Source organism: Nycticebus coucang, chromosome 18 (assembly GCF_027406575.1).
Source record: "Nycticebus coucang isolate mNycCou1 chromosome 18, mNycCou1.pri, whole genome shotgun sequence".
NCBI classification, from domain to species: Eukaryota; Metazoa; Chordata; class Mammalia; order Primates; family Lorisidae; genus Nycticebus; species Nycticebus coucang.
In genome coordinates, this window is record NC_069797.1 from 61,123,597 (window position 1) to 61,150,512 (window position 26,916).

At 52.4% G+C, this 26,916-nt stretch overlaps 1 protein-coding gene across 1 annotated transcript in view; it reads left to right on the forward strand.

The window, feature by feature from the left end:
* Nucleotides 1–678: 678 nt before the first annotated feature.
* WNT3 (Wnt family member 3) overlaps nucleotides 679–26,916 on the forward strand; it is a 49,092-nt gene continuing 22,854 nt past the window's right edge. The window contains exon 1 of the mRNA XM_053569163.1: nucleotides 679–895. Coding sequence (XP_053425138.1) covers nucleotides 816–895 — 80 coding nt within the window. The 5' untranslated portion in view covers nucleotides 679–815. The remainder of the gene's footprint in view (nucleotides 896–26,916) is intronic.

The following is a 26,916-nucleotide window of genomic DNA, read 5'->3' on the forward strand; positions in this document are numbered from 1 at the left end:
TGGTGTCAGTTGCAGGAAATGCAAAGGCAGCAGGAGGTCCCGATACCGATCTGATCCCTGACAAAAGACTCAAATAACACTCGGCGCTGTCCCCCCCGGCGCCGCCCGCAGCCAGACCTGCGAGCCGCCTCGGACTCCTCGGCACACCTCTCGGACACCCGGGAAGCGACCTCCCGCGCTGGGTGGAGGGGCTGGCTGGCTGGCGGGCTCGGGAGGCTGGAGGCTGGGAGCGGTTGCATTTCCCAACCCCCTGATCCTGACTTGCCCGAGAAGGGCTTCTGGGTGTTATCTACTCTCCATTCCTCACGGGCCCAAGTCCCAAGGGGTCCCTGTCCCCTACGGAAAAGGAGCCACCCATTAATGACCACGCTAACCCGTGGCTACGTGAACGCCAGTGTCGAAGCCTAAACCTGGCTGGCTGGGGGCCGCGGCGGGCCCCGGCCCTCAGAGGGTCCAGCGTGCCGTGTGCCCCTGAGTCCTCACTGTGTCCGGGGCGCGGGCTTTGCCCAAGTTTGCTGGGCGATGCCCTTCCCGGAGCCCGAGTTGTGGGCCTGGCGGGAGGGGCGCGTGATTGACAGGCTGAACTACAGACTCATCTCTTACCTTAGGCCGCGGGCGCTGATTGGCTGCTCGCTGACATCCTCAAACCCGGCTGCTCCGCGCTGGCTCCGAAGGGGGGCGGCTGCGGGTGGAGGTGCGCTTCTGCCAAGCCCGAAAGTCATTTCCAATCTCAAGTGGACTTTGTTCCAACTATTGGGGGCGTCGCTCCCCCTCTTCATGGTCGCGGGCAAACTTCCTCCTCGGCGCCGCTTCTAATGGAGCCCCACCTGCTCGGGCTGCTCCTCGGCCTCCTCCTCGGTGGCACCGGGGTCCTCGCCGGCTACCCAATTTGGTGGTAAGACTCGCCTCTTGTCTGCCCGCGGCCCGATTTCTCAGCCGCGTCTGGGGAAGGTGGGGGGCCGCGGACTGGGGGCGGGCTGCGGCAGGGCTGGGGCGCCTTTCTTCTTGCCTCCCTCCAGACCCCCACCCGCCCACCCCTCCTGGATTTTCTGCTGGTGTCGCCTTCAGAATCCAACTCCTGGCTTCTCTGATAATCACCATTTTCCCTGCTACCCGCTGCAGAGGCTGGAGGACTTTCCGCGTCTCAGAAGGTCTCTTATGCTTAAATACTAACCCTCCACCCATCCCAATCTAGAGGTCCCCGAAGACTCTCCATTTGCTTGCAGTTGGGTTTCTGGAAATCCAGCGCTGTCCCTGGGGCCCAGCCACTCCTCTTCTCCATTTTGGGGTCTTCATGGGCAAAATCATTCTGTTCCTTCATTGCCACCCCACCTTTGCCTGCGCCTCCATCAAGAGATTTCCCCACAATAACCCCCTTTGCCTTCCTATTCTAGACCCCAAAGAATTCAGGGATCCTCCCGGGGCAGAGGGGAATGTGGGGAGGATTTCATCAGATTCTCCCCACTCTGCTCTAGATTAATCTTGAGCCGCTGAAGTGAATACGGTATTTGATGATCCGAGATGCCATTGAATTCGGATTTTATTCATTTCTTGCTTGTCCAACCTGGCACAAGGGGGGTTCCTTGAAAATGTAGTTGTTCAGGAAGGGTAGGCTTGTTGTTCTTTGACGGAAAACCCAATTCCCTGTGTCACATTCGTTCCTTTTGGAAAACCGAGGAGAAAGGGAGAAGAGAATTCCGTCCCCGAGAAATGCGGATACAAAAGACATTTTAGTTAAGGAGGCTGAGAAGCCAGGCGTAGGGCTTGGGGGGCTGTGCACGTGCAAAGGGGACTGGGTGAGGGATCAACAGCCCCTTGGGAGCCCCAGCTCCAGGGAGTCCCCTTGTTTTCCAAGCGGGCCCCATTGCCACTCCCCGCCCTCTGCAGGTCCCAGGGGCCAGAGGGGAAGACACACTGAAACCAGTTCTCTAAATTACACCCCGCCTCTCCCCAGTCTCCAGTCCCCTGCATTCTGGAAAACTTTAATTAAAGAATCTTCCCCCTCCTGGATGGAAGAGAGTCTCGGCCTGGGGGTGGGAGGTGAGGGGGAAGAATTTGGGATCTGTGAGTGAGAAGTGTGGCTGTCTGTGGGCCCTGGAGTGAGAGTCAGGGAGAAGTACCTCTAGGGTGCTGCCTGCAGCCCCCATTCTCCTTGCCTTGGTACCCCCAGAGTCCAGGGTAGGGAGAACAGAGTCAGCAAGATTTGGGGGCCACACCCTACGTCTTTCTCTAGTTTTTTGGGAGGTGGCAGCATTTGTATCTGGGTGTTTGGGGGTCCCTGAGAGAGAGCCTGGGGGCAGGGGCAGGTCATGACCAAAGGTTTCTGTTCAGAGGGTAGTGGGAGCTGCACCCAGGACAGATACCAAGGGGAAGTCTTTCTTTTGCCCAGCCAACCCTTCCCTATGAGGCCAGGCTGGCCTGAGGCCTTCTTATAAAGAAGTCCATTGGGTGGTGAGGCAGCCAGGGATTCCAGGATAGGGGTTTTGCCAGTTGGGGGTGATGGCTGCAGCTGAAACTAGTCCTTCCTCACTGGCCATTCCTGACTCTCTTCCCATTCCTGGGCCAAGGCCATGCTGCTTTTGCGTTCACAGGGACCCTGCTTTGGGGTGGTGGTGAGGGGACAGGAGGAGCAGGCTTTGAGCCCCATAGATGGCAGGGACCAAGGAACAGACACCAGGCTCCCCTGCCCTATGACCTGGAGGAGGGCACTTCCTAGGGCAGTGCTGGTGGGTAGGTGGGGAGGGGGTTCTGGTGTGAAATGGTGTCTTGGGGAGCATCTAGATAAGGACTACCCGATAGGAAAAAACACTGGGAAAATCTGGAAGATGGAGACAGGGGTCCTAATGTAATGCTAGACACATGACTTGTTTGGGAATTGGAGGTGGAGGGACAGGGATGCTGCTTTGTCTGAGCCAAGGAGAGACAAGACGTGTGTGTGTGTGTGTGTGTGTGTGTGTGAGGGAGAGAGAGAGGTGGGGGGTGGGCAGGTCCGAGTGTGCCCATGTGCGTGCCTGTGGTTGCCTATGTATGTGTGTGTTTCTGGATCTATGCCTAAGAGGTGTTGTTGGTACACTAGTGTGTCTCTGTGTGCAGAAGTGTTCATGGCTGCAACTGGGCAACTGTGGATGTGAAATCATGCGGGTGTGCTGGGCCACAGCTATGACAGGGTGTGCTTGTGTCTCTGCATACAAGTGTCAGCAAGTGCCAGATTCTGGGATGTGTGTATTATGAGAGTGTGAGAGACAGAGACAATTCTAGAAGTACCTTTACCCATGTAAAGGTCAGTGCTGTTTCTGTTTGTGACACTGGGCTCGACTGTGTTCGTGACCGGGCATGTTGAGTGTGGGGTGTGCGTGTGCACACCTTCATGACACTGTAAGGGGAAAGCCCCACAGCTGTCTTTGTGTGTGAATATCAGTGCTCATGGCCATGACCTGATTGTGCTTGTAGGTATGAGTGAGCCTTATGTCCACAGCTGTGTGAGGACTGTGTCTGGGTCTGTCTGTGATCCTGTCCCCAAGTGTCAGTGGCTGTGGCTGGGCCCCTGACTGTATGTCTGTGGACATGTCTGCAGACATCTGCCCTGTGAGCTGAGCGTTGGTGGGCAGCTGTGGTCCTGAGGCGTGGTCCTGAGGGAAGGTCCTGCAGGAAGCAAAGTTCTCCCAAGGTAGCTGCAGGGAGCGCGCCTGACCTGGAATCCCAAGGGGGGTGGGGTGGGGCAAAGCCTTCTTTGGCACCAGCTTGTCCTGTAGTTACTGGCCCTCTTCTCTGAGGTCGTTTTCTTTGGTCTTGGAGCTGGGGTGGAGGTGAGTCACTTTCTGAGAGCCAGGCCAGGGCTGGGGCTGCAGAGTGGATGGCACTCAGATTTCTGACCCCACTTTGGCCCCGGGCAGTCAGATTCCAGTTCTTTTAGCAGCTGAGCCCATCACAGCCTGCCCTCTTCAGCCCACCCAGCTCGCATATTCCCCAGAAGGGATTTAAAGGGGACTCATGTAGCTGTGATTTCTGTCCATGCCACCCTCAAGGAGGGCACCTCCATTCCGGTAGCACAGTGACCAGAAGGGAGTGCTCTGAGGAGCTTCAGACGGAGGCTCCTGGATGGAAGTGCTGTGCTCCAGGCCCCCAGCCAGGTAGTGGCAGAGCTGGGACAGTGGAAAGCAGTGGGAGCATCACTGATATTCTAGAACTCTCCTTGTCAATCTCAGTTAGCGCCTGATGGAGAAACTTGTCTTTCTTTGCCTTCTTGGGAGAAAATGACCCTATCTTATTAGGGCCTAGCCCAGCACCCCAGTAGAAAGGGCCTGTGCTGGGGGGTGTGGGGGTCAGACCTCACCCTGCCTCTGTGTGACTGAGGACCAGTGACTCATCCACCTGGTGAGTTTCTTCACCTTCACTTGGGGATCACAAGCCTGTCCTGCCTCACAGCTTGGCTGAGAGTGGTTTGCAGAGGACAGTGAGCTGGGAAATAGGACTCCTGTCTGCCATCCTCCCACTTAAGCACCTGCCCTGAGCCCTGCCTCAGTTTCCCCATCTTTCGGGTGTCCTGCTGCTTACTTCCCCCACTCCCACTCCTACCTCCACCGCCTTTCAGAGGCTTGTGAACATGTTCAGTCAAACCCTGGTGGGGTCAGTGGGCTGGGCCCAGGGAGGCACCTGGAGACTGCGGGGGAGGAAGGCCCCAGGCCAGGTGTTAACACTTGTAACAGGCAGGAATTACAGCTGGCTGGGACTGGGGCTGGCGAGGAGCTGAGCTGGCTGCAGGCTGTTGATCCCACAGACAGACAGACAGACAGATGGGTAGATACCAGAAGGGATGGCCAGGCTTTCACAGGGTGGTCTCTCTTCTAGGGCAGGCCTTCCCCTGGGGGTATGTGGTGGGGGAAATTAATCCAGGTCTCCTGGAAATGAGTTAACAGCCCTCCTGCTTACTCCACCCCTATTGTAGGTGGGGCTTCAGAGTCTAAAGGGAGCGAAATTTGTGGCTGATCTGTTGGTATTCTTCTGACGGGATCACATTTTGCTTAAAAAGAAGAAAACAAGTCAAACGTTATAATAATACCAGGAGCCTGAGCTGAGTTATGTCCTTGGAAGAACCTGCTTTAATGTATTGGGGGAAGGCATGGAGGGAAGAGGAAACTGTCAGGGAAAGTTTGCCCAGAATTTCAGAGATCATTTTATCAACAGCTTTGGGACCAGGAGGTGAGCAAAGGGTAGAGTCTGAACATCAGCCCCACCTCTACCCCAGGGATCCTGAGGGCTTGGGGTTTGGGATATCTGCCCTGCAATTAAACCTGCCCTGGTGGGAAGACTTTTGGAAGGGGGGGGGTCCAAAGACGCAGGAGCTGGACTTCTGTGCCAACTCCTTTTAGCAGATGTGTGCTGCAGCCTCCCCTGTGGCAAGCCCAGCCAGACCCTGTCAGTGACCCCCTGGGTGCATGCTCAATTGCTAATGAAGGAGAAACCGAGGCAGACCAGACACAGGTCTGAGTGGAAATGCCCAAAGAAGAGACTTAGATTAGCTAAGCAAGCATCTCCCATCCTGTTCACTGCAGAACTTAATCCTAGTAAACACGGTCGCTGGGCAGATGTAAAATTGAGACAGTAATCTGGGAACTGGGCATAGGAAGGGCACTATGGCCCTGGGGTTTTCTCCGAACTTGGTCTCTCCTTGGTCTGGACAGAAGACAAGGAGCCTGGGGAAGAGGCAGGAAAAGTGACTTTTCTCAGAGGAGGATACAGCTAATAGACACTTCTAGGAAGAGAGTTAAAAAAGGAAGATTTTTCTGGCCTCACAATATGTTGAGTCAGGGGGTGAGAAGGACCTTTCCACCCATGCTGATGTGAACCACAGAATCCTTATAAAGCCACCAAGGAGGGGAAGACATTCTCTACCCCACTCCCACCTCCCCAAAGGTTAGTGCCATCCTGGTATGACATCTCTACATCTATGTTATCTTGTATGTTGGAAGTGGTTACAACTGAGAGTGGAGAGATCTTGTCTGAGTTCTGAGTTTACCACCAACTGGCTGTGTGATCTGAGATAAGTTTCTTTCCTTCTCTGGGCTTCATTTACCTTGACTGCACTGAAGGATCTCTTCTGCCTGTCAGAGTCTATGCTGGGGACTCGATTTATTGCTGTGAAGCATGACACTGCACAGCAGACACTCAGGGCCTGCCTTAGTCCACACCTTTATTGCTGCAGCTCTGTCTGACCTCAGTCCCAAAGCTGGCTGTCCTGCCACCCCCATGCCAGCCTGTTTGACTTCCAAACCTCACTCCAGAAGCTCTCATTCCTCTGGAGCCAGGTTGTTCACATTCACATCTGGCTTGTTCATGTATTACCTAAATAACTTAGGGCCAGTTAACCTCTCCAAGCCTCAGTTTCCCTATCTGTAAAATGAGCATAATGACTGCCTCTACCTCATAGAATTGTTGTGAAAATTAAATGAGTGAATACATATAAAGCTCTCAGTATAATGCCTGGCATACAGGAAGCACTATATAAAAAGCACTATAGCTATTTTCGCTGCCTATCTGCAAACTATTGGTTCATGTAAGTCTTGGATCCAAACTTGCTTCTTTCAAGAAGTCCTCTAAGATCGGCCCCACCTGGCTCTGTTTTCTCCTTATCATCTACAGAGCCCATTTATCCCATAATATTTGGCATTGGTGACCACAAGCCTGTAGCTTTATTCTTAGGTTGAAGAAGCCAGTCCAGTATAACCCAACTTCAGATCTCTGCCAGCCCAGAAAGGAGAGGGCAGAGCAGAGAGGGTTACTGGAGTCTCCCCTGAACCTCTCCCCACCGCGCAGAGTCTGCTGGACTCTGCAGCCGCTGCCATTCTGTGCTGGGCCCAGGAGGACCTGGGGAGCGGGCTCACCGGGGGCGTGGCACCAGGCTGCCCGGAGCAGCCTGAACAGAAGTTGCTCCTCTAGGAGCTGAGAGATGATTCAGAAGGTGATTTATAGACGGAAGGCAGAAAGCTTGGCTCCTGGCAGAGGCCTGTTGCTTAATTACATTCTTTGGGGGGCGGAGGTATGTGTGGGGAGGCAGCAGGGGAGAGGCTCTACCTCTTCCCCCTCCAGGCCTTGTCCCTTTGGCTGTCCCAGCTCCTGCAGGGTCCTTTCTCCTGCTGCCAGAGAGGGAATTCCCTGTTGTCAGTGAGAGGCTAGGCGAGAAGAGTGGGACTAGCCTCTGGGCATGGAGAAGCTAGGAAGAGGAGTCCCTTGTCTCACCTCCCATGACTCCTCCAAAAGAGTCATCTGGATGAAGATGGACTGGAAAATGAGACTGCTGGAACAGATTGCTTGGTCCCCTCCCTGCTTCTGGGCAAGTGAACAGCTCATCCACCAGGAAAATGGCTTCTAGAGTCTTCTGAGTATGGCAACTCCACATGTTCCCTCCAGGGCCCTCCCCCACCCCCTTCCTCTGAGGACCTGGCTTCAAGTCTGCTCCTTTGCTGTCTTGGTCTTCAGTGGGCTGTGGGGTCTGGATACCAGGTCCACGCTCCGAGGCTGAAACCCATTCTGCAGTGTTAGGCAACCCGTCTGTCTTCTGTGAGCACAGGGGTCACCTCAGATCCACAGAGCCTCTCCGGGCAGGGCCAGCCAGGATTCCTCATGTTAAACCAACATCTCAGGGAGTCACCACAATTCTACCAGCTAGAGCAAAATAGCCAAAATCACTTCCGTGCTGTTGATGAGCGTCCTTGTTCTGTGTAGTCACTTGCCTTGTTGACACCTACACACCCTCTATGAACACTGACCCATGCAGCAACTGGCTTGGTGACACCTCTCTCAGGTGTCCTCATTCCTGCATCGCAGCTCAGAAACCCAAGGGCTTCACTGCTGGTTCTTGGGGCTGGAAAGGTGTGGGGCAGCAGGGGTGGAGTTGTGGAGGCCGATAGCGTCTGTTTATCTGTTTGCAGCTTGGCTTGTACAGCTGGGAGGGGTTGGCAGGGGTCAGGATGGGGACAGTAGACGGCTTTCTGGATCCCACCCCCCACCCCCAGGCGGGCCTTCTCAAAATGGCCTCATTATGTGTGTGGAGTGAATTCCAGAAATGTCAGGCACACCCATCCAGCTAGGGGAAGGATGGGGATGCAGACAAGAGCTCTGGGACAAGAGGGCACAGTGCAAGGGGATGGGAAGCTTCCAGGCAGGGGGCTAGGGATTGGAGACCTGGCTCTGCCACCAGTTGTGGTGGGATATTAGGCAACTCTCTCATTTGTTTTCGGCCTCAGTAAATACGGGAGCAAATACTGTAAATACTGCTGGCCGAGGACTTCCAGCTCTGAGATCTCAATCCCATAGGCTGTGTTCTGTGTTCAAGTCACCCAGCTATTGGGATTATCTGTGCCTGGTGGAGGGTAGTCACTGAAGGTGATCTCCAGGCAGGGTGGGAGGGGTAGGGAACTGACCTTTACAGCTCTGGATCATGGATGAGTCTCTAACCTCTCTGGGCTTCCGGTTTTCTCATTTGCAAAAGGGACAATGATCATAGTACAACCACCTGCCCTGCAGGGCAGGTAAGGAATTCAGATGGAATAATCTTTGTGAAAGTACTTTGTCTTTTTTTTTCTTTTTCTTTTTTGAGACAGAGTCTCACTTGGTCACCCTTAGACCCTCGGTAGAGTGCCCTGGCGTCTTAGCTCATAGCAACTTCAAACTCTTGGGTTCAAGTGATCCTCTTGCCTCAGCCCCCCAAGTAGCTGGGACTATAAGCACTCACCACAACATCTGGTTATTTTTTAGAGATAGGGTATCATTCTGCTAAGGGTGGTCTCCAACTTGTGAGCTCAGGCAACCCACCTGCCTCCGCCTCCCCAGTGCTGGGATTACAGGCATGAGGCACTGTGAAAGCACTTTTAATTATTTATTTATTTATTTATATTTTTGAGACAGTCTCAAGTTGTCACCCTGGGTAGAGTGCTGTGGGGTCATAGCTCGCAGCAACCTCCAACTCTTGGGCTCAAGTGATCCTCTTGCCTCAGTTTTTCTATTTTTAGTACAGACAGGATGGCTCTTTCTCAGGCTTATCTCAAACTCATGAGCTCAGGAAATCCACCTGCCTTGGTCTCCCAGAGTGCTAGGATCTTAGGTGTGAACCACCATGCCCAGCCTGTGAAAGCACTTTGAGAAGCATCAAGTTCTTTCCAGAGATGTCAACTATCATTGCTAGTCCTAGAAAAGAGAAACAAGGGCCAGCCTTTATTCAGAGGTGCCAAGAGGTCCAGTGGGACCCTTCGAGCCTCTGACCTTGACTTGGTATTTCCCACAGAGGAGTTAGAAATGGGACTGGATGGGGAAGTTCTTACTCTTAGCTTCTTCCTGCAGGGGTGGTGATGCCCAGTGGGGAGCACTGGCCACAGGGCATGCGCAGGTCCATAGCTCAGGGCGTGGGGCTTGGTGGTCCCCCAGGCCTGATGCAGAGACCACAGGCCTGACCCTGGCTGAGCTAGACCCAGAGTGGAACTTCCTACCAGGGACACAATGGTGGGAGATGTGGGTGCGGGTGAGGAGGGTGGAGGCAGAAGCCTGGCAGCGAAGGGGCTCCCCTGACGCTTGTGGTCATCAGGGAATCCTGGTTGGTTAGGTAAGGCCTAGCAAACTGGGAGATAGACACAGGCCATTCCCTCAAGCTGGGCTGGGAAAACTGGGAGGACTGAATGTGTGTGTGTTGAGAGGGGAATGGGACCCACAGGACGAAAGGAACCTGCCCCTGGGCACAGAGTCCCACTTATCTGCTAGAGCCAGCTGGGCTAGTGAGGAAAATCAATCTTGCAGGGCCCATTAGGAATGCAAATAGGGGCTCATGACAGCAGTGGCAGTGGCATTGGTGAGTTGAACACATATCCCACCTCCTGCCCAGCTCCCCACCACTCATCTTCACAATGTGGATTTCTGAAGGTGTCACTCCCCTACTCTAAAACCTCCAGTGGCTCCCCACTTCCTGTTTGGCACTGGGGCTCCCCATGATTTGTCCTCTACCCAGCTATGCAGGTGTTCCTTTCAGAACCCTCTCCAGCCCTCTGACATCTTACTTCAACTGGAACACAACCTCCCTGCGTGCCCACTGAAACACTTCCACCATCTCTCTCTGACTTTAAAAAAGCAGCACAACCTGGTCCCTGTTGATCAGGGTCGGTCTGCTGTGTGCAGCTCAGACCTCACCTGGCTCAGCCCTAAGCCATGGAGGGTCCTCAGAGTGTCTCCCAAGGTGGAAGGGACCACCACCTGAGCAGGCTGCTGTCCCAGGGCTGAGATGAGCCTTGTCTCCATGGTGTCAGTGCCTCTGGGTTTCTTTTTTCCATCCCAGCTGTGTTTGCAAATGTTTCCTATTTGTGTACCATTTCTTCCTCCATGATCCCCAGCTCATGCTGTGCTTGGGAATCCAAGTCCTTAGTTTTAAGATCGCAATTGGCAAGACTTGTTTCTCTCCCCAGGAAAATGTGAATGTTTGTTGACCTGAACGGGGTGTGGAGAAGCTCTGAGTCCATGCCCTGTTGAGCCCAGTGCCTTTTACCTTCCACCATTCAGGCTCAATTATGAACTTCTTATTTGGGGGTAGGAATTTACCTATTTATTATTTATATTCTACCTTGTTCCTCAAAGGATGGTTTTGAGGCAAGCTACACCTGACCTTCAATTGGAAGGCTGCTGAACCCCTAGGAGATCTCTTACTTGGGGATATTCAGTAGTTACCAGGTGTCTTCAAGCTGGGATGCTGCCTTGCTGGCAGGAGAGGCCGTGTAGCATTTTGTTGCCCCTGGGTTCTGGGGGATACCTCCTGGGCCCCAGTTTTCTCACCTATGAAACAGAAAGAAGACAGACTAAATGACCGCTCAGATTACCTCCAGCTCTAAGCATTACCATTCTTTTTGTTCTTCGTACCTGTCTCCCATCATACACAGCCATGAGGCAAATGGGCAGAATTCTCTTCTTGGCCAAGTCCAATTCTTACCTTGGTATTTCTGATACAGCTGATTTTCACCTGACGTTCACAATTCAACATTCAGCTTTAGTTCTCCCTGAGGCACCAGTATGCTTTCTTCTTTCTCATAAAGTAGTTTTCCTTTATGTCCCGACTGCGAGAACACCCAGTGTCAAACTTGAAGTTTGATCTTCACACCTGCACTGACCCCGACTTGGGATGTTTGTCTTCTCCTTTATCACGATCCTGTGTTTCTGTTTTTACTGTGTTACTTAATCCGATGGGTTTGGTGTTAGAAGCTTCTGAGGGCAGGCATGTTGGATTCTTGGAGCCCGGATGTGCACAGTGGACCAGCAGTAAATATTTGTTACCTTCGGAACAGTTGCTGTCAGTGCTTCCAATTCTTTCTGGAAAGAGGCAAAGCACACACGGATTAAAAAGCAAAATAAGTATTGTCCTATCAGGGTGCTGGCCCTGGTGGATAGTTTTGAGTTATAAGAATTCCAGTCGGAATTTTTTCTCTTTGTTGTCAACTTTCTCCCGCGTCTTCGGGGAAGTCATTCTCCTTTCTTTCTTGCGTGTTCTGCTTCATTCCAGCCCTGAAGTTGGTGTGGAATCTTCCCCCTGGGAATCTCTCCTGCTCCTCCCCGGCTCCTTTCACATCTGCTTACTCCCGCCTTCCCTCTCCTTAGAAGGCGGCAGTGCCACTGCTGCTGCCCTTGTGCGGGTGATGGCAGCCCAGGGGGCACTCACCTTCTCTCCAGCCAGGCTGCTCCCAGGCCCCAGCAGCCACTGTGGCAGCTGCCCGGGGGGCGGGGAGGGAGAAGAGGAGTAGAGGGTGGCTGGGCCCAAGATCATGCAGGACAAGCACCAGGCTCCTCACTGCCAGCCAGGCCCTTCCCATTAGCAAAACCCTAAGAGGGCTGCTGGCTTGGCCTGGGAAGTGCTTAGCCCCCATCTGCAGATGGAGCCTCCAGGAGAAGCAGCAGAGAGTGGCCAGCAAGGGAGGCCAGGCCACTCTCACCTATCCATCCAGCAAGGCATCCTCTGAGCTCTGACAAGCTTGTCACCTCCTCTCTGCTTCTGCCCTTGGGCAGCATGGCTGGAGTCCACCCAACTGCCCCTTGATTCACTCCAAGGAGGAGACTTGACTCCAGGGAGGAGAAGGTCTAAGCCCAAGACTGGTTGGTCCTTCATCTGTAGGGGAGCCCGGAGCCTTCCTCAGCTACCAGTAAGGATGGAGGTCCATGACCTCAACAATGTCCTCAAAGCTAAAGCAGCCCTGCGGCATCAGCACTTTATCCCCATTTTACCTGTGAGAAAACTGTGAGGCTCACAGAACCCAAGTAAGTAAGAACTAGGAAGCTGGAGGGCAGCCTAGAATAGCCAACTAATAGCTCATTGTTATGACGGGGGTGCCAGATGTCATGTGCACTGAGGAAACAGGGCACACGCATTAGCTCATTCTCCCAACAACCCTAGGAGGCAGATGCTCTCCTTATCCCCATTCCATAGATGAGAAACTGAGGCCCTGAAATGGCCACTCCATTGTCTGAGGCTCCACAGCTGGTCAACCCCAGAGCTACAACCATCACACAAAGTGCCTGAAGCCAGGCCCACTGGGCTTTACAGTGACACCACAGCACATGTCTGGAAGTTCCTCCTCGGGTCTGAATGCAGTCTTTCCTGATGTAGTCCAAGCCCAGATGCTCTCATTTGGCCTCCAGCAACATGAATATCACTGTAGATTTTCAGTTTGCTTTTGAGGACTAGGGCGCCTCTTTCTCTGAGCCTTCTCCAGAATGGTACCTTCCAGATGACCCAGCCTCTATGCCCTTTTAACCACTTGTTCTCCGTCTTGTGATCTCTCTCCAGCTCCTCTATATCTTTTCCAAGCCCTGTGACCCACAGAAACGCCTTTGTGCCAGGGCAAGACAGCCTCTCTGATTTAGAGGGCTCCCTCTGGCCACTTAGCCCTGTGCTCTTCCCCATGGGGCATGGATTTTGGGATTTAAGAGGCCTGATGCCTCTAAAGCCCACGCCCACCCACCTCAGCCAAGCTCTGGGCTCTCCGGTTCCTGAGGTTTCTTGCCTAGATGGCTGGGAGCTGGTTTCTGAGCTGTGCAGTCCTCCATCCAGGGTTCACCCACCAGGGCAGGCCACAATGTCTGTGGTAGAGAGAAAGTCAAGGGAGTCCCACTGCAGGGCTGGGATGGAGCTGGAAGGTTTGGGTGTCCAGTGTGGATGGAGTGGGAGTGAGCAGCCTGCAGTCTGGGGGCCAGCTCCTCGGTGCCACTATGTTTTAGCATGAACTCCACAGGGAACCAAGCCTCCCGGGGGTGGCGGGGAGTAAGGTATTCTGCCAAGATAGGAAGATAGAAGGATTTTTTTAAAGCTTTTAGTTGAAGTGCAACATTCTGTGTAGGAAAAAACACAAACTGGTTTTCCTCTGGTCTCACCTCACAGAAAACTACTTCTTCTGTGACCAAATGTTTGTGTGGGGGAGGTGTCTCTACACACCAAGCAAGGAATCAGTTCTACAGTGGACACTAGCTGGATATGTCCCATCCAACTGAGTTCTGATGCTGTCTACCTGGGGACAGATGACATCCAACCCCACGGGGTGAGGCTCAGTCCCCAAGGCTGCCCCCCTTTCGGATGCCAATTGCAAGCCCAGGTATTTCACCTGTGCCCTGACTGGCTATAAATCAGGGTTCCCAAGCCCCTCTCCTTGAGATCCATTAATTTGCAAGAGCAGCCCCCAGAACTCAGGGCAACACACAATTTATTATAAATGATACTACAATGCACAGGGTAATGTGGCAGGAAGGGGAGCAGAGCTTCCCTGCCCTCCCTGGGGCGCACCACTCCCCAGGAACCTCCATGGGTTCAGCTGTCCAGGAGCTCTCTGAGCTCTGTCCTTTTGGGTTTTGATGAAGGTTTGGTTGATTAAACCATTACCCATCAGTGATTGACTCAACCTTCAGTCCCATCTCCCCTCCCTGGAGGTGGGGGATGGGGTGGTTGGAACCGAAAGTCCATCCCTCTCATTCCCATCCTGAAGATGCCTAGGGGATGTCAGCCACCAGTCAACTCACTAGCAAAAAGGAAAAAAAAAGACATTGAGACACTAAAGACCAAATATATATTTTATAATGTCCCATACATACAGGCTACTACACAACTCGTTAAGTGTACAGCTCAGAGAACTGGATTGAACATATCACCTTTAACAGCTCATTAACCTGACAGAAAACTTAAATACCAGGCACATGGCAGATGAGCCATCAATTAGTAGCGTCACCCAGGCCCTCTCGATGTTCCAGCCAGGTCGTGGGATGAGCACAGAGTGGGGAGGAGGCCCTCGGCTCCCGTTCCTGCCTCTGGAGGTCACCTTCCTCCTCCATCGGCGGCACTGCCAGCTCCCTCCCAGCTTGTGGTCACTCTTACCTTTAAATCCCTTTGTTAAACTTGGAGCTTGTTTTATCCTTTCTCAACCTCAAAGGCTCTTCCTTCTTATTTGGTCAGGGTTGCCATTTTTTGATGGTCTGCTCAGGGGGACACTCGTGTCATAGATGACTGTGGGCTGCACCGTCTGGGCCTGTCTGGCCTCCAGCCCGATTCCCTCCTGACCGCTCCTCACAGCCTCGCCCAAGGCCCATTTTCCCTTGTGCAGGTGGGAGTATTGCCCGAGGCCCACTTTCACTTGCCTGGGTGCAAGTATGGGCCTTGGGCAACAGCAGCGGAGGGCTCTAGATGGTTCTGCCTTCACATCTGGGTGACCTTGAGCTCTCTGAACCTCAGTTTTCACTCTGTAAAATGGGTCATGAGGATTCCAGGATGTAACGCACGTGAGGCTGCCACAGGGTCTGAACCGTGAGTGAGGCACAGGCCCTGCCACCATTAATTGAGTTCTGAGTGTGGATTGTTCTTGAGCTGCCTCACACCCCTGCCTACCTGCCTCCCTGTGGAGTGACTGCGAACTCCTGTGCAGCCTTCGCTTGGCACCCTTGCCCCTTCTGAGCACATCTGTGTCATGGATGAGGCTGTGAGCCACCTGAGGGCAGGGCAGGTCTCAATCACCTTGGACCCGCACCACCAAACATAGCATGGGGTTCTCAAGACCTGACTGTAGGATGGAAGGCCACTGCTGAGAGTCACCTCATTGCCTCCAGGAGACCAACAGGCACCTGTCACATATTTTCTCGTATTCTTAGTTACCTCTTCACGTGGGTCTGTGTTCTCAGCATGAGGGTCAGCCCCTGAGGCAGGGCCCTGCCCTGCACACCTTCCTGTTGTCAGGGAGTCCCGTGTGTCCACCTGGGTGTTGCAGGAGCACAGTTAGTGATTGGGATGATTGGCTGGCTCATGAATCAGGCTCTATCCCAAGAAAGCTCATCCCAAGACCAGCTCATCCTCCAGCTGGTCCCCACTCTCTGGGACAGTGTACCCTTGCTCTGTGAGTTCCCAGTGGGTGCCGCTCTGGGCCTTTGGCCTCTGTGCCATGAGGCGGTGCAGCATTCTTGGGCCCAAACTAGCTGCGGCACAAGCCTCAGATGTGCCGCTTAATAGCTCTAGAACATGGGTGGTTACTTAAAAGTCTCTGAGCCTCAATTTCTTCCCTAAAAATGGTCATCTCAGGGCAGTTGTGAGGATGAAATGAAATAATACACAGGAACTGAATTGAAGGTGAATAATTAAGGATATTCTGAAGGTCATTCCAATGGAGCTAGGTTATAAAAATACTCTAGCCCAGCAGGGCTTCTTTGGAACAGAAACATCTGACTTCCTTCTGAAACAGACCAAGCTGAGGGAAGTTCATTGTCTTTATGTACTTTCATCCTGACTAATGAATCCATGTGAAGAAAGAAGTGGATGAGGGGCATAAGTGTGTGACTCAGTGGACCAAAGGCAACTCAGAGTGTGGCCTGACCTTGTGTTCTGGTGTCCTGTTCAGCCAGAATATTCACACGGGGGAAAGGAAGGGTAAACCAAATGTGGCTGGCAGGATTTACTGGGGTTTCCAGGGCTGGTCCCAGTAATTTTAATAAGGCTCCAGTGAGTGGTCACATCAGCCCTGCTAAGCAAGTAGGTTTGGCTGGGGGTGGGGTGGGTACTGGAGGCCTGGGTGGGATGCAGGCTGGCCAAGAGATGGCAGTCCCTGTGCACACCTTTAGGTGGCAGGGGTCTGCTAGATAATGAAAAGGAGTGAATGCCATAGCCGAGAAGGTGTGTGTGCTGATGGCACAGCTGGTACAAACCTACACAGATCTCAGCTGCTTTCCTGCACACTGATACAAAATATTTTAAATTCTATAATACTTGGCACACACAAGACAGTAAACACATCCTAGGTATGGGACACGATAACGAAGTAAAAACCTGGGCCTCATCACACCTTGCAGGACCAGACCATGACCTAGGCCACTGCAACCATCTGTAGGCTGCTCCCCCGACCCCCCACCTCCCTCCAGATGTGACCTGAATTTTGCATATTTATTCCAAATAATCATTTCCCAGGTACAGAATGCCTAGACAATGTATTTTTCATTTAGCTTCTTTTTTGTTTGTTTTTTTTGAGACAGTCTCAAGATGTTACCCTGGGTAGAGTGCGGTGGCCTCATAGCTCACAGCAACCTCCAACTGTTGGGCTCAAGCGATCCTCTTGTCTCATTTTTTTTCAATGTTTAGTGGAGATGGGTTCTCGCTTTTTGCTCAGGCTGCTCTCGAACTTGTGAGCTCAAGCAGTCCACCTACCTCAGCCTCCCAGAATGCTAGGATTACAGGCGTAAGCCACGGCACCCAGCCATTTAGCTTCTTTGTAGCATTATAAAAATGGTGTTATTGCCGCAGTCTTCTGTGATGAGCTTTACTCTCTCTGCATTGTTTCCAAGCTTCCAACTGTTACTGGATCTTGCTATAGTTTGCTCACTTTCTTTTTTTTTTTTTTTTTTTGTAGAGACAGAGTCTCACTTTATGGCCCTGGGTAGAGTGCCGTGGCATCACACAGCTCACAGCAACCTCCAACTCCTGGGCTTAAGCGATTCTCTTGCCTCAGCCTCCTGAGCAGCTGGGACTACAGGCGCCCGCCACAACGCCCGGCTATTTTTTTGTTGCAGTTCGGCTGGGGCCGGGTTTGAACCCGCCACCCTCGGTATATGGGGCCGGCGCCTTACCGACTGAACCACAGGTGCCGCCCCTATCCTTCACATGAATATACAATCTTTTTTTCTTTTGAAACAGAGTCTCACTCTATTGCCCTAGGTAGAGTGCTGTGGCGTCACAGCTCACAGCAACCTCAGACTCTTAGGCTCAAGTGATCCCCTTGCCTCAGCCTCCCAAGTAGCTGGAACTCCAGGTGCCCGCCACAAAACCTGGCTAGTTTTTCTGTTTTTAGTAGAGATGGGGTCTTCTTCTTGCTCAGGCTGGTCTTGAATGCCTGAGCTCAAGAGATCCACCCACCTGGGCCTCCCAGAGTGCTAGGATTGCAGCCATGAGCCACCGTGCCTGGCCTTGGATAAAAATGTGGAAAAGCAGCTCTCTGAGACCCAACACAGTCAGTGTAGAGAGAGGATATTTAGGGATAGGTCACATCCTGGGTGTTGGGCACCAGATTCAGAGTATTAGAGGCATCCTGTGGTCTCTCTCTTTTTTTTTTTTTTTTTTTGAGACAGTCTCACTCTGTCACCCTGGGTAGACTGCCTCAGTGTCATCATAGCTCAAAGCAACCTCAGACTCTTAGGCTCAAGCAATCCTCTTGCCTCAGCCTCCCTAGCAGCTGAACTATAGGCGCCCGCCACAATGCTCAGCTAATTTTCCTATTTTAGTAGAGACGGAGGTCTCGCTTTGCTCAGGCTGGTCTTGAACTCCCAGGCTCAAGTAATTCACCCACCTCAGCCTCCCAGAGTGCTAGGATTACAGGTGTGAGCCACCTCACCTGGCTGAGTACACAATTTTTTAAATTCTGTCTCCTGTCCACAGACGGGCATCTCGTGATGCACACACAGGAGAGTGGTTCGTGGAGATACCTACCTAGGAGTGGAACTTTGGGTGGTGGCAGGGTGTGTGCAAATGTCCTGCTTTACAAGATGATGCAACACTGTTTCCAAGGAGGTTGTGCCTGTTCCTACTCTCATCTTCAAAGTTGCTATTCTCATGGCCCAAAGCCCTCCTTCCAACCTGGGGCAAACCCACTCTGTGGGCTCCACTTTCTGGGACCTTCACTGTCTTTCCCCACTGGAAAGCTCTTTGCCATCACTCCTCCTCCTGGTCATGGCCTTCCTGGGATTTTTCAAAATCCAGCCCAGAGCTGCCATCTCCCGGGGAGTCTTTCTAGCCTCACTTGTACTCTCCCCTGGCTTTTCCAGACACCTTTTGGGCCAGAGCAGAAGTCGGAGCAGGACATCACAAAGTGTGTTTCTCACAGTACCAGTCCCATGTAACCCTGCTGAGAAAGGCATCTGTGGCCAAATACATTTAGAAATTGCAACTGGCTGCTTGGAGCTTCTTGGTGTTTACTGCACTCATTAGAATATTAGCAGCTCATTAGCATAATAGCCAAACACAGCAGCCCTGCCAAGATCACCCCTTTTTTCATTTAACTTGTTTTCTAGAAGTATTTAACCTCAGAGTCCCTTTTCCTCCCAGGTAGGAATAACTCATTTGGAAAATGTGATCTAGAAGATTCTCCTGCCTGTTTCATTTGTCTCATTTGTCTGTTTGGCCTGGTGGTCTTTTTTTTGAGACAGAGTCTTACTTGGTGGTCCTGGATAGAGTGCTGTGGCATCACAGCTCACAACAACCTCATACTCTTGGGCTCAGGTTATCCTCTTGCCTCAGCCTCCTGAGTAGATGGGACTATAGGCGCCCTCCATGACACCCAGCTGGTTGGCTTTGGGGTCTTGTATTTCTCTCTAACCTGATTCTGCTGGCTCTGATTCTGCTGACTTCTTTTGTAATCATCCCCTGTGAACTAGTTCAGTCCACAGCACACATTACAGAGGGCCTTGAGTTGAATGAATGCACGTACAAGTGAATGAATGAGGTAAGCAGCTTATCAGTTGGTCATGCAGCTGAATCCCCTCTCCTGTGCTGGAGCTGAACATTCCAGAAGCTGTTTATGGGGAAGCAGAGAAGCTTGGGTGCTTCCTTTCAGGGGAAACAGCTACTCTTTGAGCACCCAAGGAAAGGACGTGAGGGCCAAAGTGGTGGCTCAGAGGGACAGAGATGAGGTGATCAGGTCAGGTGTTCCACCAGCTGTCACCAGCCAAAGACGCCCATGCACACAAGTGGCCCAAGAATCTGGTGGAGGAAGACGGAAATCCTCCTGGCCTGGAAAAAGGAGAGAATTCCCAGGAACCTATAGCCTGCTTGAGTATGTGAGTTAAGGTGTTGAATTTTAGGTTTTTAGGTTGTTATCCTCTTCCTGGTGCACAGCATGTTCTGAGAATGAGGGAGGGTATGAAGACTAGGAAAACCCCTCTCACAGCTGGCTAAGTTCTTTGGTCCCTTAGCCCTCTGAGATAGCCTTCGCTTTGTGCTCCATATAATATGTAGGCTGGGCCCAGGAACCCCACAGCCCCTGCCTGGGGTTCTAGCCTTCATGGGAGCTGGGCTTCTTTCATGCTCACAGATGGTCCCCATCTCACTGCCTGCAGCGTCTAAACTCATCAGGGGGAGCCCAGGTCTCGGCCCCCTTCCTTGTTAGCCCCTTGAGTTTCTGTGTTCTATGTTACAACAATGTCTCAGAGGTATCCTTCCTCTTCCTTTTCTCTCAGGGCATAAAATCTGCCTCTGAGGTCCTGTGGATTGTCTGCCCCCACCTTGTTCTCTGTCCTCCTTCGCTTGGCCTCCCCATCTCCACCTAGACAGTTTGCAAGCTGGCTTATCCTCTCCCTAACACCTTGCTGTTCCTGGGCACAGCCTGCGTGGTGAATTTCACCTTCCTCTGGCCTAACGCCCTAGGCTATGTCTTGGTTACTCTCCCATTGTGCCCAGTTTGGTGCGGAGCATACAGTGGGTGCTGAATAAATGCTGTCTGCCCAAATATGCTGGTTATCACCAGAGGGTGAAATCCAGACAGTTGGCAAAATAGCAATAGTAGATGGCGTGGGGTCAGACTCCCCTTCCACTTCCTGGCTGGTGGTGTTCTGTCTGAGACTCAGTTTCCTCATCTGTAAAGTGGAGACAGCATCTACTTCTCCATTGTGAGAGGACTGATGGCCATGTTGTAAGGAAATGCTTTGCACACTGGCAGGTGCTGGGAACTGCGTCATCTACTCTGACTCCTCCTAGGAACTGGATTCCCAGGTTCTCTAACACTTCCTGGGCTGGTGTCTAGGAAGAGGTCTCATTAACCCCCTACCACCTTGAATTCTCTGGTCACCTACACTTACGTGTCCCGTCTCTCACACAGATCCCTCCATGACTCCTCCTCCCTTGGGGATGCTTTGGGTAGAGGCCTGGCCTTGTCTGAGATACCGAGCAGTGGACCTGAAGTGTGGATGATTCCTGCCGACCTTCAGTAAAGAGAAGATCACTAGGCAGGGCCCCAGCATCTGACACTGCAGGACTGTTGATCCCGTCGGCAGCCCGAGCAGCAAGGCCGACCTGAGAGTCTCCTTCCCCTCCTGACCACCCCTCCGTCAGCCTGTTCCCTGCAGGCCTGGCCATAACAGATGTCTCCCCTTTTTGCTTTATTAGCCACCTCAGAGTCACCATCTCCTAGCTGTGTGACCCCAGACAAGTTATTTAGCCTTATCACCTGTCAAATTGGGTTCTTTGGCAAATTAAAGGCTACATTGTATGTAAAGTGCTTTACTGGTACCTGGCACATAGTCAGGGCTCAGTAAATGTCAACCACCATAATTAGTAACAGCCATTCTGAGCCCACAGCAAAGGGGCCGCTCACTGCCTTAGCTACAGCAGCCAGTCAAGTGGCAGAGTTCCTCACACCTTATTGCCCAGCCTCTACCCAAATACCTCCCTCACCTTAGTCACCGTGGGTGCACCTGCGAGAGCCTTTGCCTTTATTTCATTTACAGCTGACTGTCCCCACAGAGGGGCCTCCTCTCTTCAGCTCCCTCTGTGGTGACTCCGGCCCTTCCTCAGGCGGGCCATCCCGAGGGAACCTGAACTTCACTTCTATCCGCCTTGACACTTCCCCTTCTGTTGAATACACACCCCACTTATATAGAAACTTGGTGATTAGGATTTTTGACTTTAAATATTTGCTACTTCTGTGTATGTGTGCCTGTGTGTGTGTGAGAGAGAGGGAGATTTTATCTTTTTTGCATGAAGTGTTTCTCCCTGGGAAAACTGTGACGAATGTGAATAGAACCCGAGATGGAAACTATAGGAACTGTCTGTGGCTGGGACGTGCATGGCCTAGCGGGGTGGCCTGGCGTACACAGCGAGCAGGGGTGTAAGAGTCCCAGAGGAGGGCAGTGCACAGGGAGGGCTCTGCAAACGGGGTCATTTCTGGTCAGAGACCAGCGGGGAAAGCCAAGTCTGGGGGATGGGGACGTAGCCGTGGCAAGAAGTGAGACAGATGTGGAGCCCCAGTAGGAGAAAGGCCTTGCTGCCTTGAACCCCGGGAGCGTCTGCTGGCGCCCTGCAGCTCTGCAGATAGAACTTCTACCTACTCACAAGCAGGTCCGCCCACTGCAAGGCTAAGCGAACTAAACGGGGTCAGGGAGAAGGGAAGCTAACAGCAGGAACAAACCGAGGAAGCCGGGCCTGGAAGCTTGGGCAGGGGTGGCCAGACAATGCATTAGGCTGCGGGGGGAAGGATTCCTTTTGAAATGTTTTTTATCTTGGCCTTTCCCGACGTATGTTCACGTGTGTTCTGGAATGCATATTAAGACCCGAGCGCGGAGGCCGGCGTGTGATTTATACCTCGGTGTGTAGTGGAGAGGCATGCCCAAACACTTTCACTGATGTGTGCTTTACTTGTGTAGCTGGGAAGATGGAGGTTTGTAGGGAGGACAGGAGGGAGCTGAGGAGGGAGAGCTGCCTCGTGAGAGGAAGTGGACATAACCAGAGTTTGGAAAAGCAGGGAGAGGTTGAGCTGGACTGTGTGGGAAGGGTGGCAGGGTGCTGGGAGCAGAGGAGGTGGGGCTGGGGGAGAGCAGAGGCGGAGGGCTGCCCAGCCCCAGACCCGCCGGCCCCAGGCTCAGCTGTGACTCAGAGCAGGGCTTCTCAACCTTGCTTGCTCCTGAAAATCTTGGGAGGGAGGCAAGATACCACTGAGGAGGGCACCCGGACCACTGGCCCACGGGAGGTCCCAGGCATCATTATGCCTATGAGGGCATCTGCCATGCAGCCAACACTGAGAACCAGCAACCCACCTCTCTGAGCGCTGGAATAAAGCCTTGCACGGTCTGCACGAGACCCGGAACACAGCTTGCTGAACTCGGGCACCTGTGACAAGGAGGCCCTTGAGCTGGAAGGACAGGAGGGAGTTAAAGGGTCCTGTAGAAGAATGGGTGACCAGAGTGAGGACTGAGCCAGGAAACCAGGGAAAGAGGGGGTAAAGGAAGATGCTGAGGCTCGCTCTGGACCTCCTTGCCTTGAGGTGTGGAATAGGCTGGAAGGCTGGGGCTGCCAGTGCTTTGAACTTGGGCGGAGCCTTCCTAAATAGAGTGGGGAAGTCCAGGTGCTGGGCAGGTCTGTCTTCACCTGCGCGTCCTCAGTGCCGTGGGGGGACAAGGTGCAAAGAAGACCTCCTAGGAACCAGCTGGAAATACCCACCTTGAAAGGCAGGGAGCAGGTCATTGCCCTGAGCAGCAGGGTGTGGCTGCTGTGCCTCCCGAGGGGCCCACCAGATCCCCTCCCCCAGCCGCTGGCTCCCACTTGTGTGTACCCCGTGCTGTGACCAGTCCAGGCTGGAGCCTGCGTGGTGTTCGGTATGTCTTGGCCTCAAGGCGTCCAGCCACTGCCCAGTGCTCTGGCAGGCAAGGTCCTGGATTCAAGCCCTATGTGGTTTCATCCAGAAGTCCTTATGAGGTATCTGTAGTTTTTGTCATTGTTCCTTCAGAGTTTTATTATGCAAGATGTTAATCAGAAAAATAGAAAGAAATAGAATAATGCACCTGTATACACGCCTTCTAATATAGCTGGTTTATTTTTTTTAAACATTTTTACCTGTTTCTTTCCCCGACCCTGTTTTGTTTCTACTGAACCATTTCAAAGTAAATTACAGTTATCGTGACCTGTACATTTCCAAAATGTAAGGATGACCCCTAACCACACACCATTAGCACTAAACAGAGTTATTAATGATTCATAATAATCTGGGTTTCCCCAATATCCTCAAATGCCCTCTGGCTATAACTTTCATTTTTGATTGTTATTATCTCTTAAATTCTTTTTTTTTTTTTTTGAGACAGAGTCTCAAGTTGTCGCCCTGGGTAGAGTGCTGTGGTGTGGTAGCCCACAGCAACCTCCAACCTCCAACTCGGGCTCAAGCCATCCTCTTTTCTCAATTTTTCTATTTTTAGTACAGACGGGTCTCGCTTTTGCTCAGGCTGGTCTTGAATTCGTGAGTTCAAGCAATCCACCTGCCTTGGCTTCCCAGAGCGCTAGCATTACAGGTGTGAGCCGCCATGCCTCCTTCTTAAATTCATTTTAATCTAAAACATCCCTTCTCACACTTAAAAACTGGCATTGGCTTTTGGAAGAGTTCGGACCTGTAGTGCTACAACACCCCACATTCTGAATTTGTCCAGTTGCTTCCCCATAAGTTCATTTGATTTGTCTTTATTCCTCATTTCCTGAGCACTGAAAGTTGCCTCTAAAAGCTTGGTTGGATTCAGATTAAACATCTTTGGCCAGAGAACTTCACTGGGGAGGTTGGGTCCTTCATATTTTGTCATCTGATATCATTGTACTATCATGCACCCAAGGGGAGGTTTTTTTGTTTTTTTGGTTTTTTCGAGACAGATTCTCAAGCTGTCTCTACCCTGGGTAGAGTGCTATGGCGTCACGGCTCACAGCAACCTCAAACTCCTGGGCTTAAGCGATTCTCTTACCTCAGCCTCCCAAGTAGCTGGGACTACAGGTGCCCGCCACAATGCCCAGCTATTTTTTTTGTTGTTGTTGTAGTTGTCATTGTTGTTTTAGCTGGCTCAGGCTGGGTTCGAACCCACCACCCTCATTGTTTGTGGCCGGTGCCCTGCCGACTGAGCTACAGGCGCCACCCTCTAAGGAGAGGTTTTTAATAATCCAGTTTCCTGGACTCCTCCCCAAAGGGTCTGACCCAGCATGGCAGGTGTTGAAGCCCAGGTGTCTGCCTCTTTAAACCATCCCAAGCGATCTGGCTGCTATAGTACACAGCTTGCATCCCTGGTCCCAGCAGTCAGCTGGTTGATGATTGTCCTTGATCTTCAGAAGAGCACAGTGTAAGGGACAGTTGAGGTAGATGAAGCCACCTGTGTGAGGCAGGGTAGGTGGCATCTGGGCCCCCACAGGGGAGGAGGACAGGCTACCCAAGGCAGCTCCAGGCTCAGCTGGGAGTTCTCACAGGGCCAGGAGCGCCCCACGCAGCATGCTCCCAGCGACCAGGCCTGGCCCAGCATCACTGTTTGTTGAATGAAGACACACAGCAGGCCGGTGGCTCTCTGAGGAGCCCAGGGGAGCTGCTCTCAGAGTGAGCTCCCAGCCAAGCAGCTTTTTGTGTTCCCTACTGGGTTGCTTCTAAGATTCAAACAAAGGATTTCCAGACTGCCAGCTAGCAGCTGTGTGAAAAGGCCCCGAGAGCCGGCAGGGCCATCACCTGCCCTCAGCGTGTGGCGGACGCAGCCTACAGGGTCTGGGAGAGGTGAGGAGATGAGTGGGCACTCAGGTGGGGCAGCTTAGTGCAGCCAGAGGAGGCCGGGAGGGCCTTGCAGGGATACTGCATGTCAGTATATACACTGCTCAATCTCTATACACGACTGAAAAGACTACTCCTTTCAAAAATCTCAGTGAATCAATGGACAATTCAAAGAAGCACATTTAAGGTTACCCCTGAGAAATGTATAAGAGCTGGGGATATGACCAGAGGGAAGAGTTTAAACTGGAGATATTAAGAGGGGATTTTAAGAAACGGACCGTGAGGGATGAATAGGAGTCCGAAGTAAACGAGAAGGCTGGGCAGGCTCTCTCTTGTCTTTCACTAGAACTGGGGTTGAAGGTAGGGCAGGGTGTGGACCCAGCAAGATCTTGCGTGGGAACCAGCAGACTTGGCTTCTCTGAACAAGCAACCTCACCCTGTTAGGTTCTTATTTCCCAACCTGTCAAAAGGGAGACATGTCTCTGCCTAATGTAACTGAGGGGCTGGAGGGCTCAGGAAGGAGTGCTATAAGGTTACAATGAGCTAAAGATGATTTAGGGAAGGTCAGAATTAGAATTCTCATTGGTGGAGCGGGAGGCAAAGAAGCAGATGGCAGAGCCCATCTTTAAGGCCCAGCTCAAGTGTCAACTCTTTGAAGACGTCTTATTCGCCTGCTCCCAGTCCCTGTCTCCTCAGCTTGCCCAGTCCTTGGGCAAATGAGACGTCTCACACTCTGCCACTGACCACGCTCACCTGTGGAACATCTCTCCTGCTCTATGGTGGGGGCCGCCAAGGAGGAGGGAGGCTACATCTCACGCATGCTAGGCATATAATACGCCGGGGCTACGTGAAGCTCAGCCCTCAGTTGTTAGGTCTGGGAGGCTTCCAGAAGGATCTGCATGGTGTACAGGAGATAGCGTTCTGGCTGAGAGTCAGAAGGCCTGGGCTATGCTCCCTGTACCTCTTCCAACCAGTGGAGGAATACCGGGAAAGTCATATTGCCTCTCTGGGCCTCAGTTTCTAAAGAAACTGGATTAGATAACACCCGAGATTCCACCTAGCTTTGACATTTTATGGCCTGATGCTATAATAGAATAAGACACGAGGCCTTTTACAGAAAAATTCTAAAGCCTCTCCAGGGTATTCCTCTACCCAACTCCAACTAGCAGAGAGAGTCTCCTTGGGCAGAGACTTTTATTCAACAGATCTTTATTGAACATCTACCTTGTACCCAACAAGCACCCCAGAGACACCTTGTTCCCCAAGGCTTCTGGAATGCTCAGCATCTCTGAGTTGACAAGACTGGCCATTTTGGATGGAACTATAAGAGAATCACCCAAAACTGTTAGATGGGAATGTTGTGGCCTCAGCCATCCCGTCTGCGTAATAAAGACAATAACCTGGGCGGCACCTGTGGCTCAGTCGGTAGGGCGCCGGCCCCATATACCGAGGGTGGTGGGTTCAAACCCGGCCCCGGCCAAACTATAACCAAAAAAAAAAAAAAAAAATAGCCGGGCGTTGTGGCGGGCGCCTGTAGTCCCAGCTACTTGGGAGGCTGAGGCAAGAGAATCGCTTAAGCCCAGGAGTTGGAGGTTGCTGTGAGCTGTGTGAGGCCACGGCACTCTACCAAGGGCGATAAGGTGACACTCTGTCTCTACAAAAAAAAAAAAAAAAAAGACAATAACCTCTGTCCATCTGAAGGCAGAGGCTGGACCACAGCTGGCTCCAAAGGGTTGGGACTCTAGCCAAACAAGGGTGAGGTCATTTGAGCTCCCCTGTGGGTTTTGAACTGCTTGGCAAAGATGAGAAAATGACTCGGTGCCTGACACATGCATGTAGAAGCTGTTTCCCCTCTGTGGTCACCTGGAAACTTATGTCGACCTGTGGTCTTGGTGCCTGTCAGGGAGACCTTCAGGGTCTGAGGGGTGAGGCCCCTCCCTTCCTTCCTTCTCTGGATGTCATCTGGGTTCAGAGTCTTCCCTGCCTGGAGGAAGGACTCACAGCTCTGCAGAGTTCTCTGAGAGCGCAGGGCAGGCCAGGGCTGCTGGACCCCTTCCTGCTGCCCATCACTCGCCTTCTTCCTCCCCCCACCCTTTTCAGGCCTCTTTCCCCCCTTCCCATCCAGTTGACACTACCTTTCCTCCCCAGGCCCCCAGCCTGCTCTGTGCCC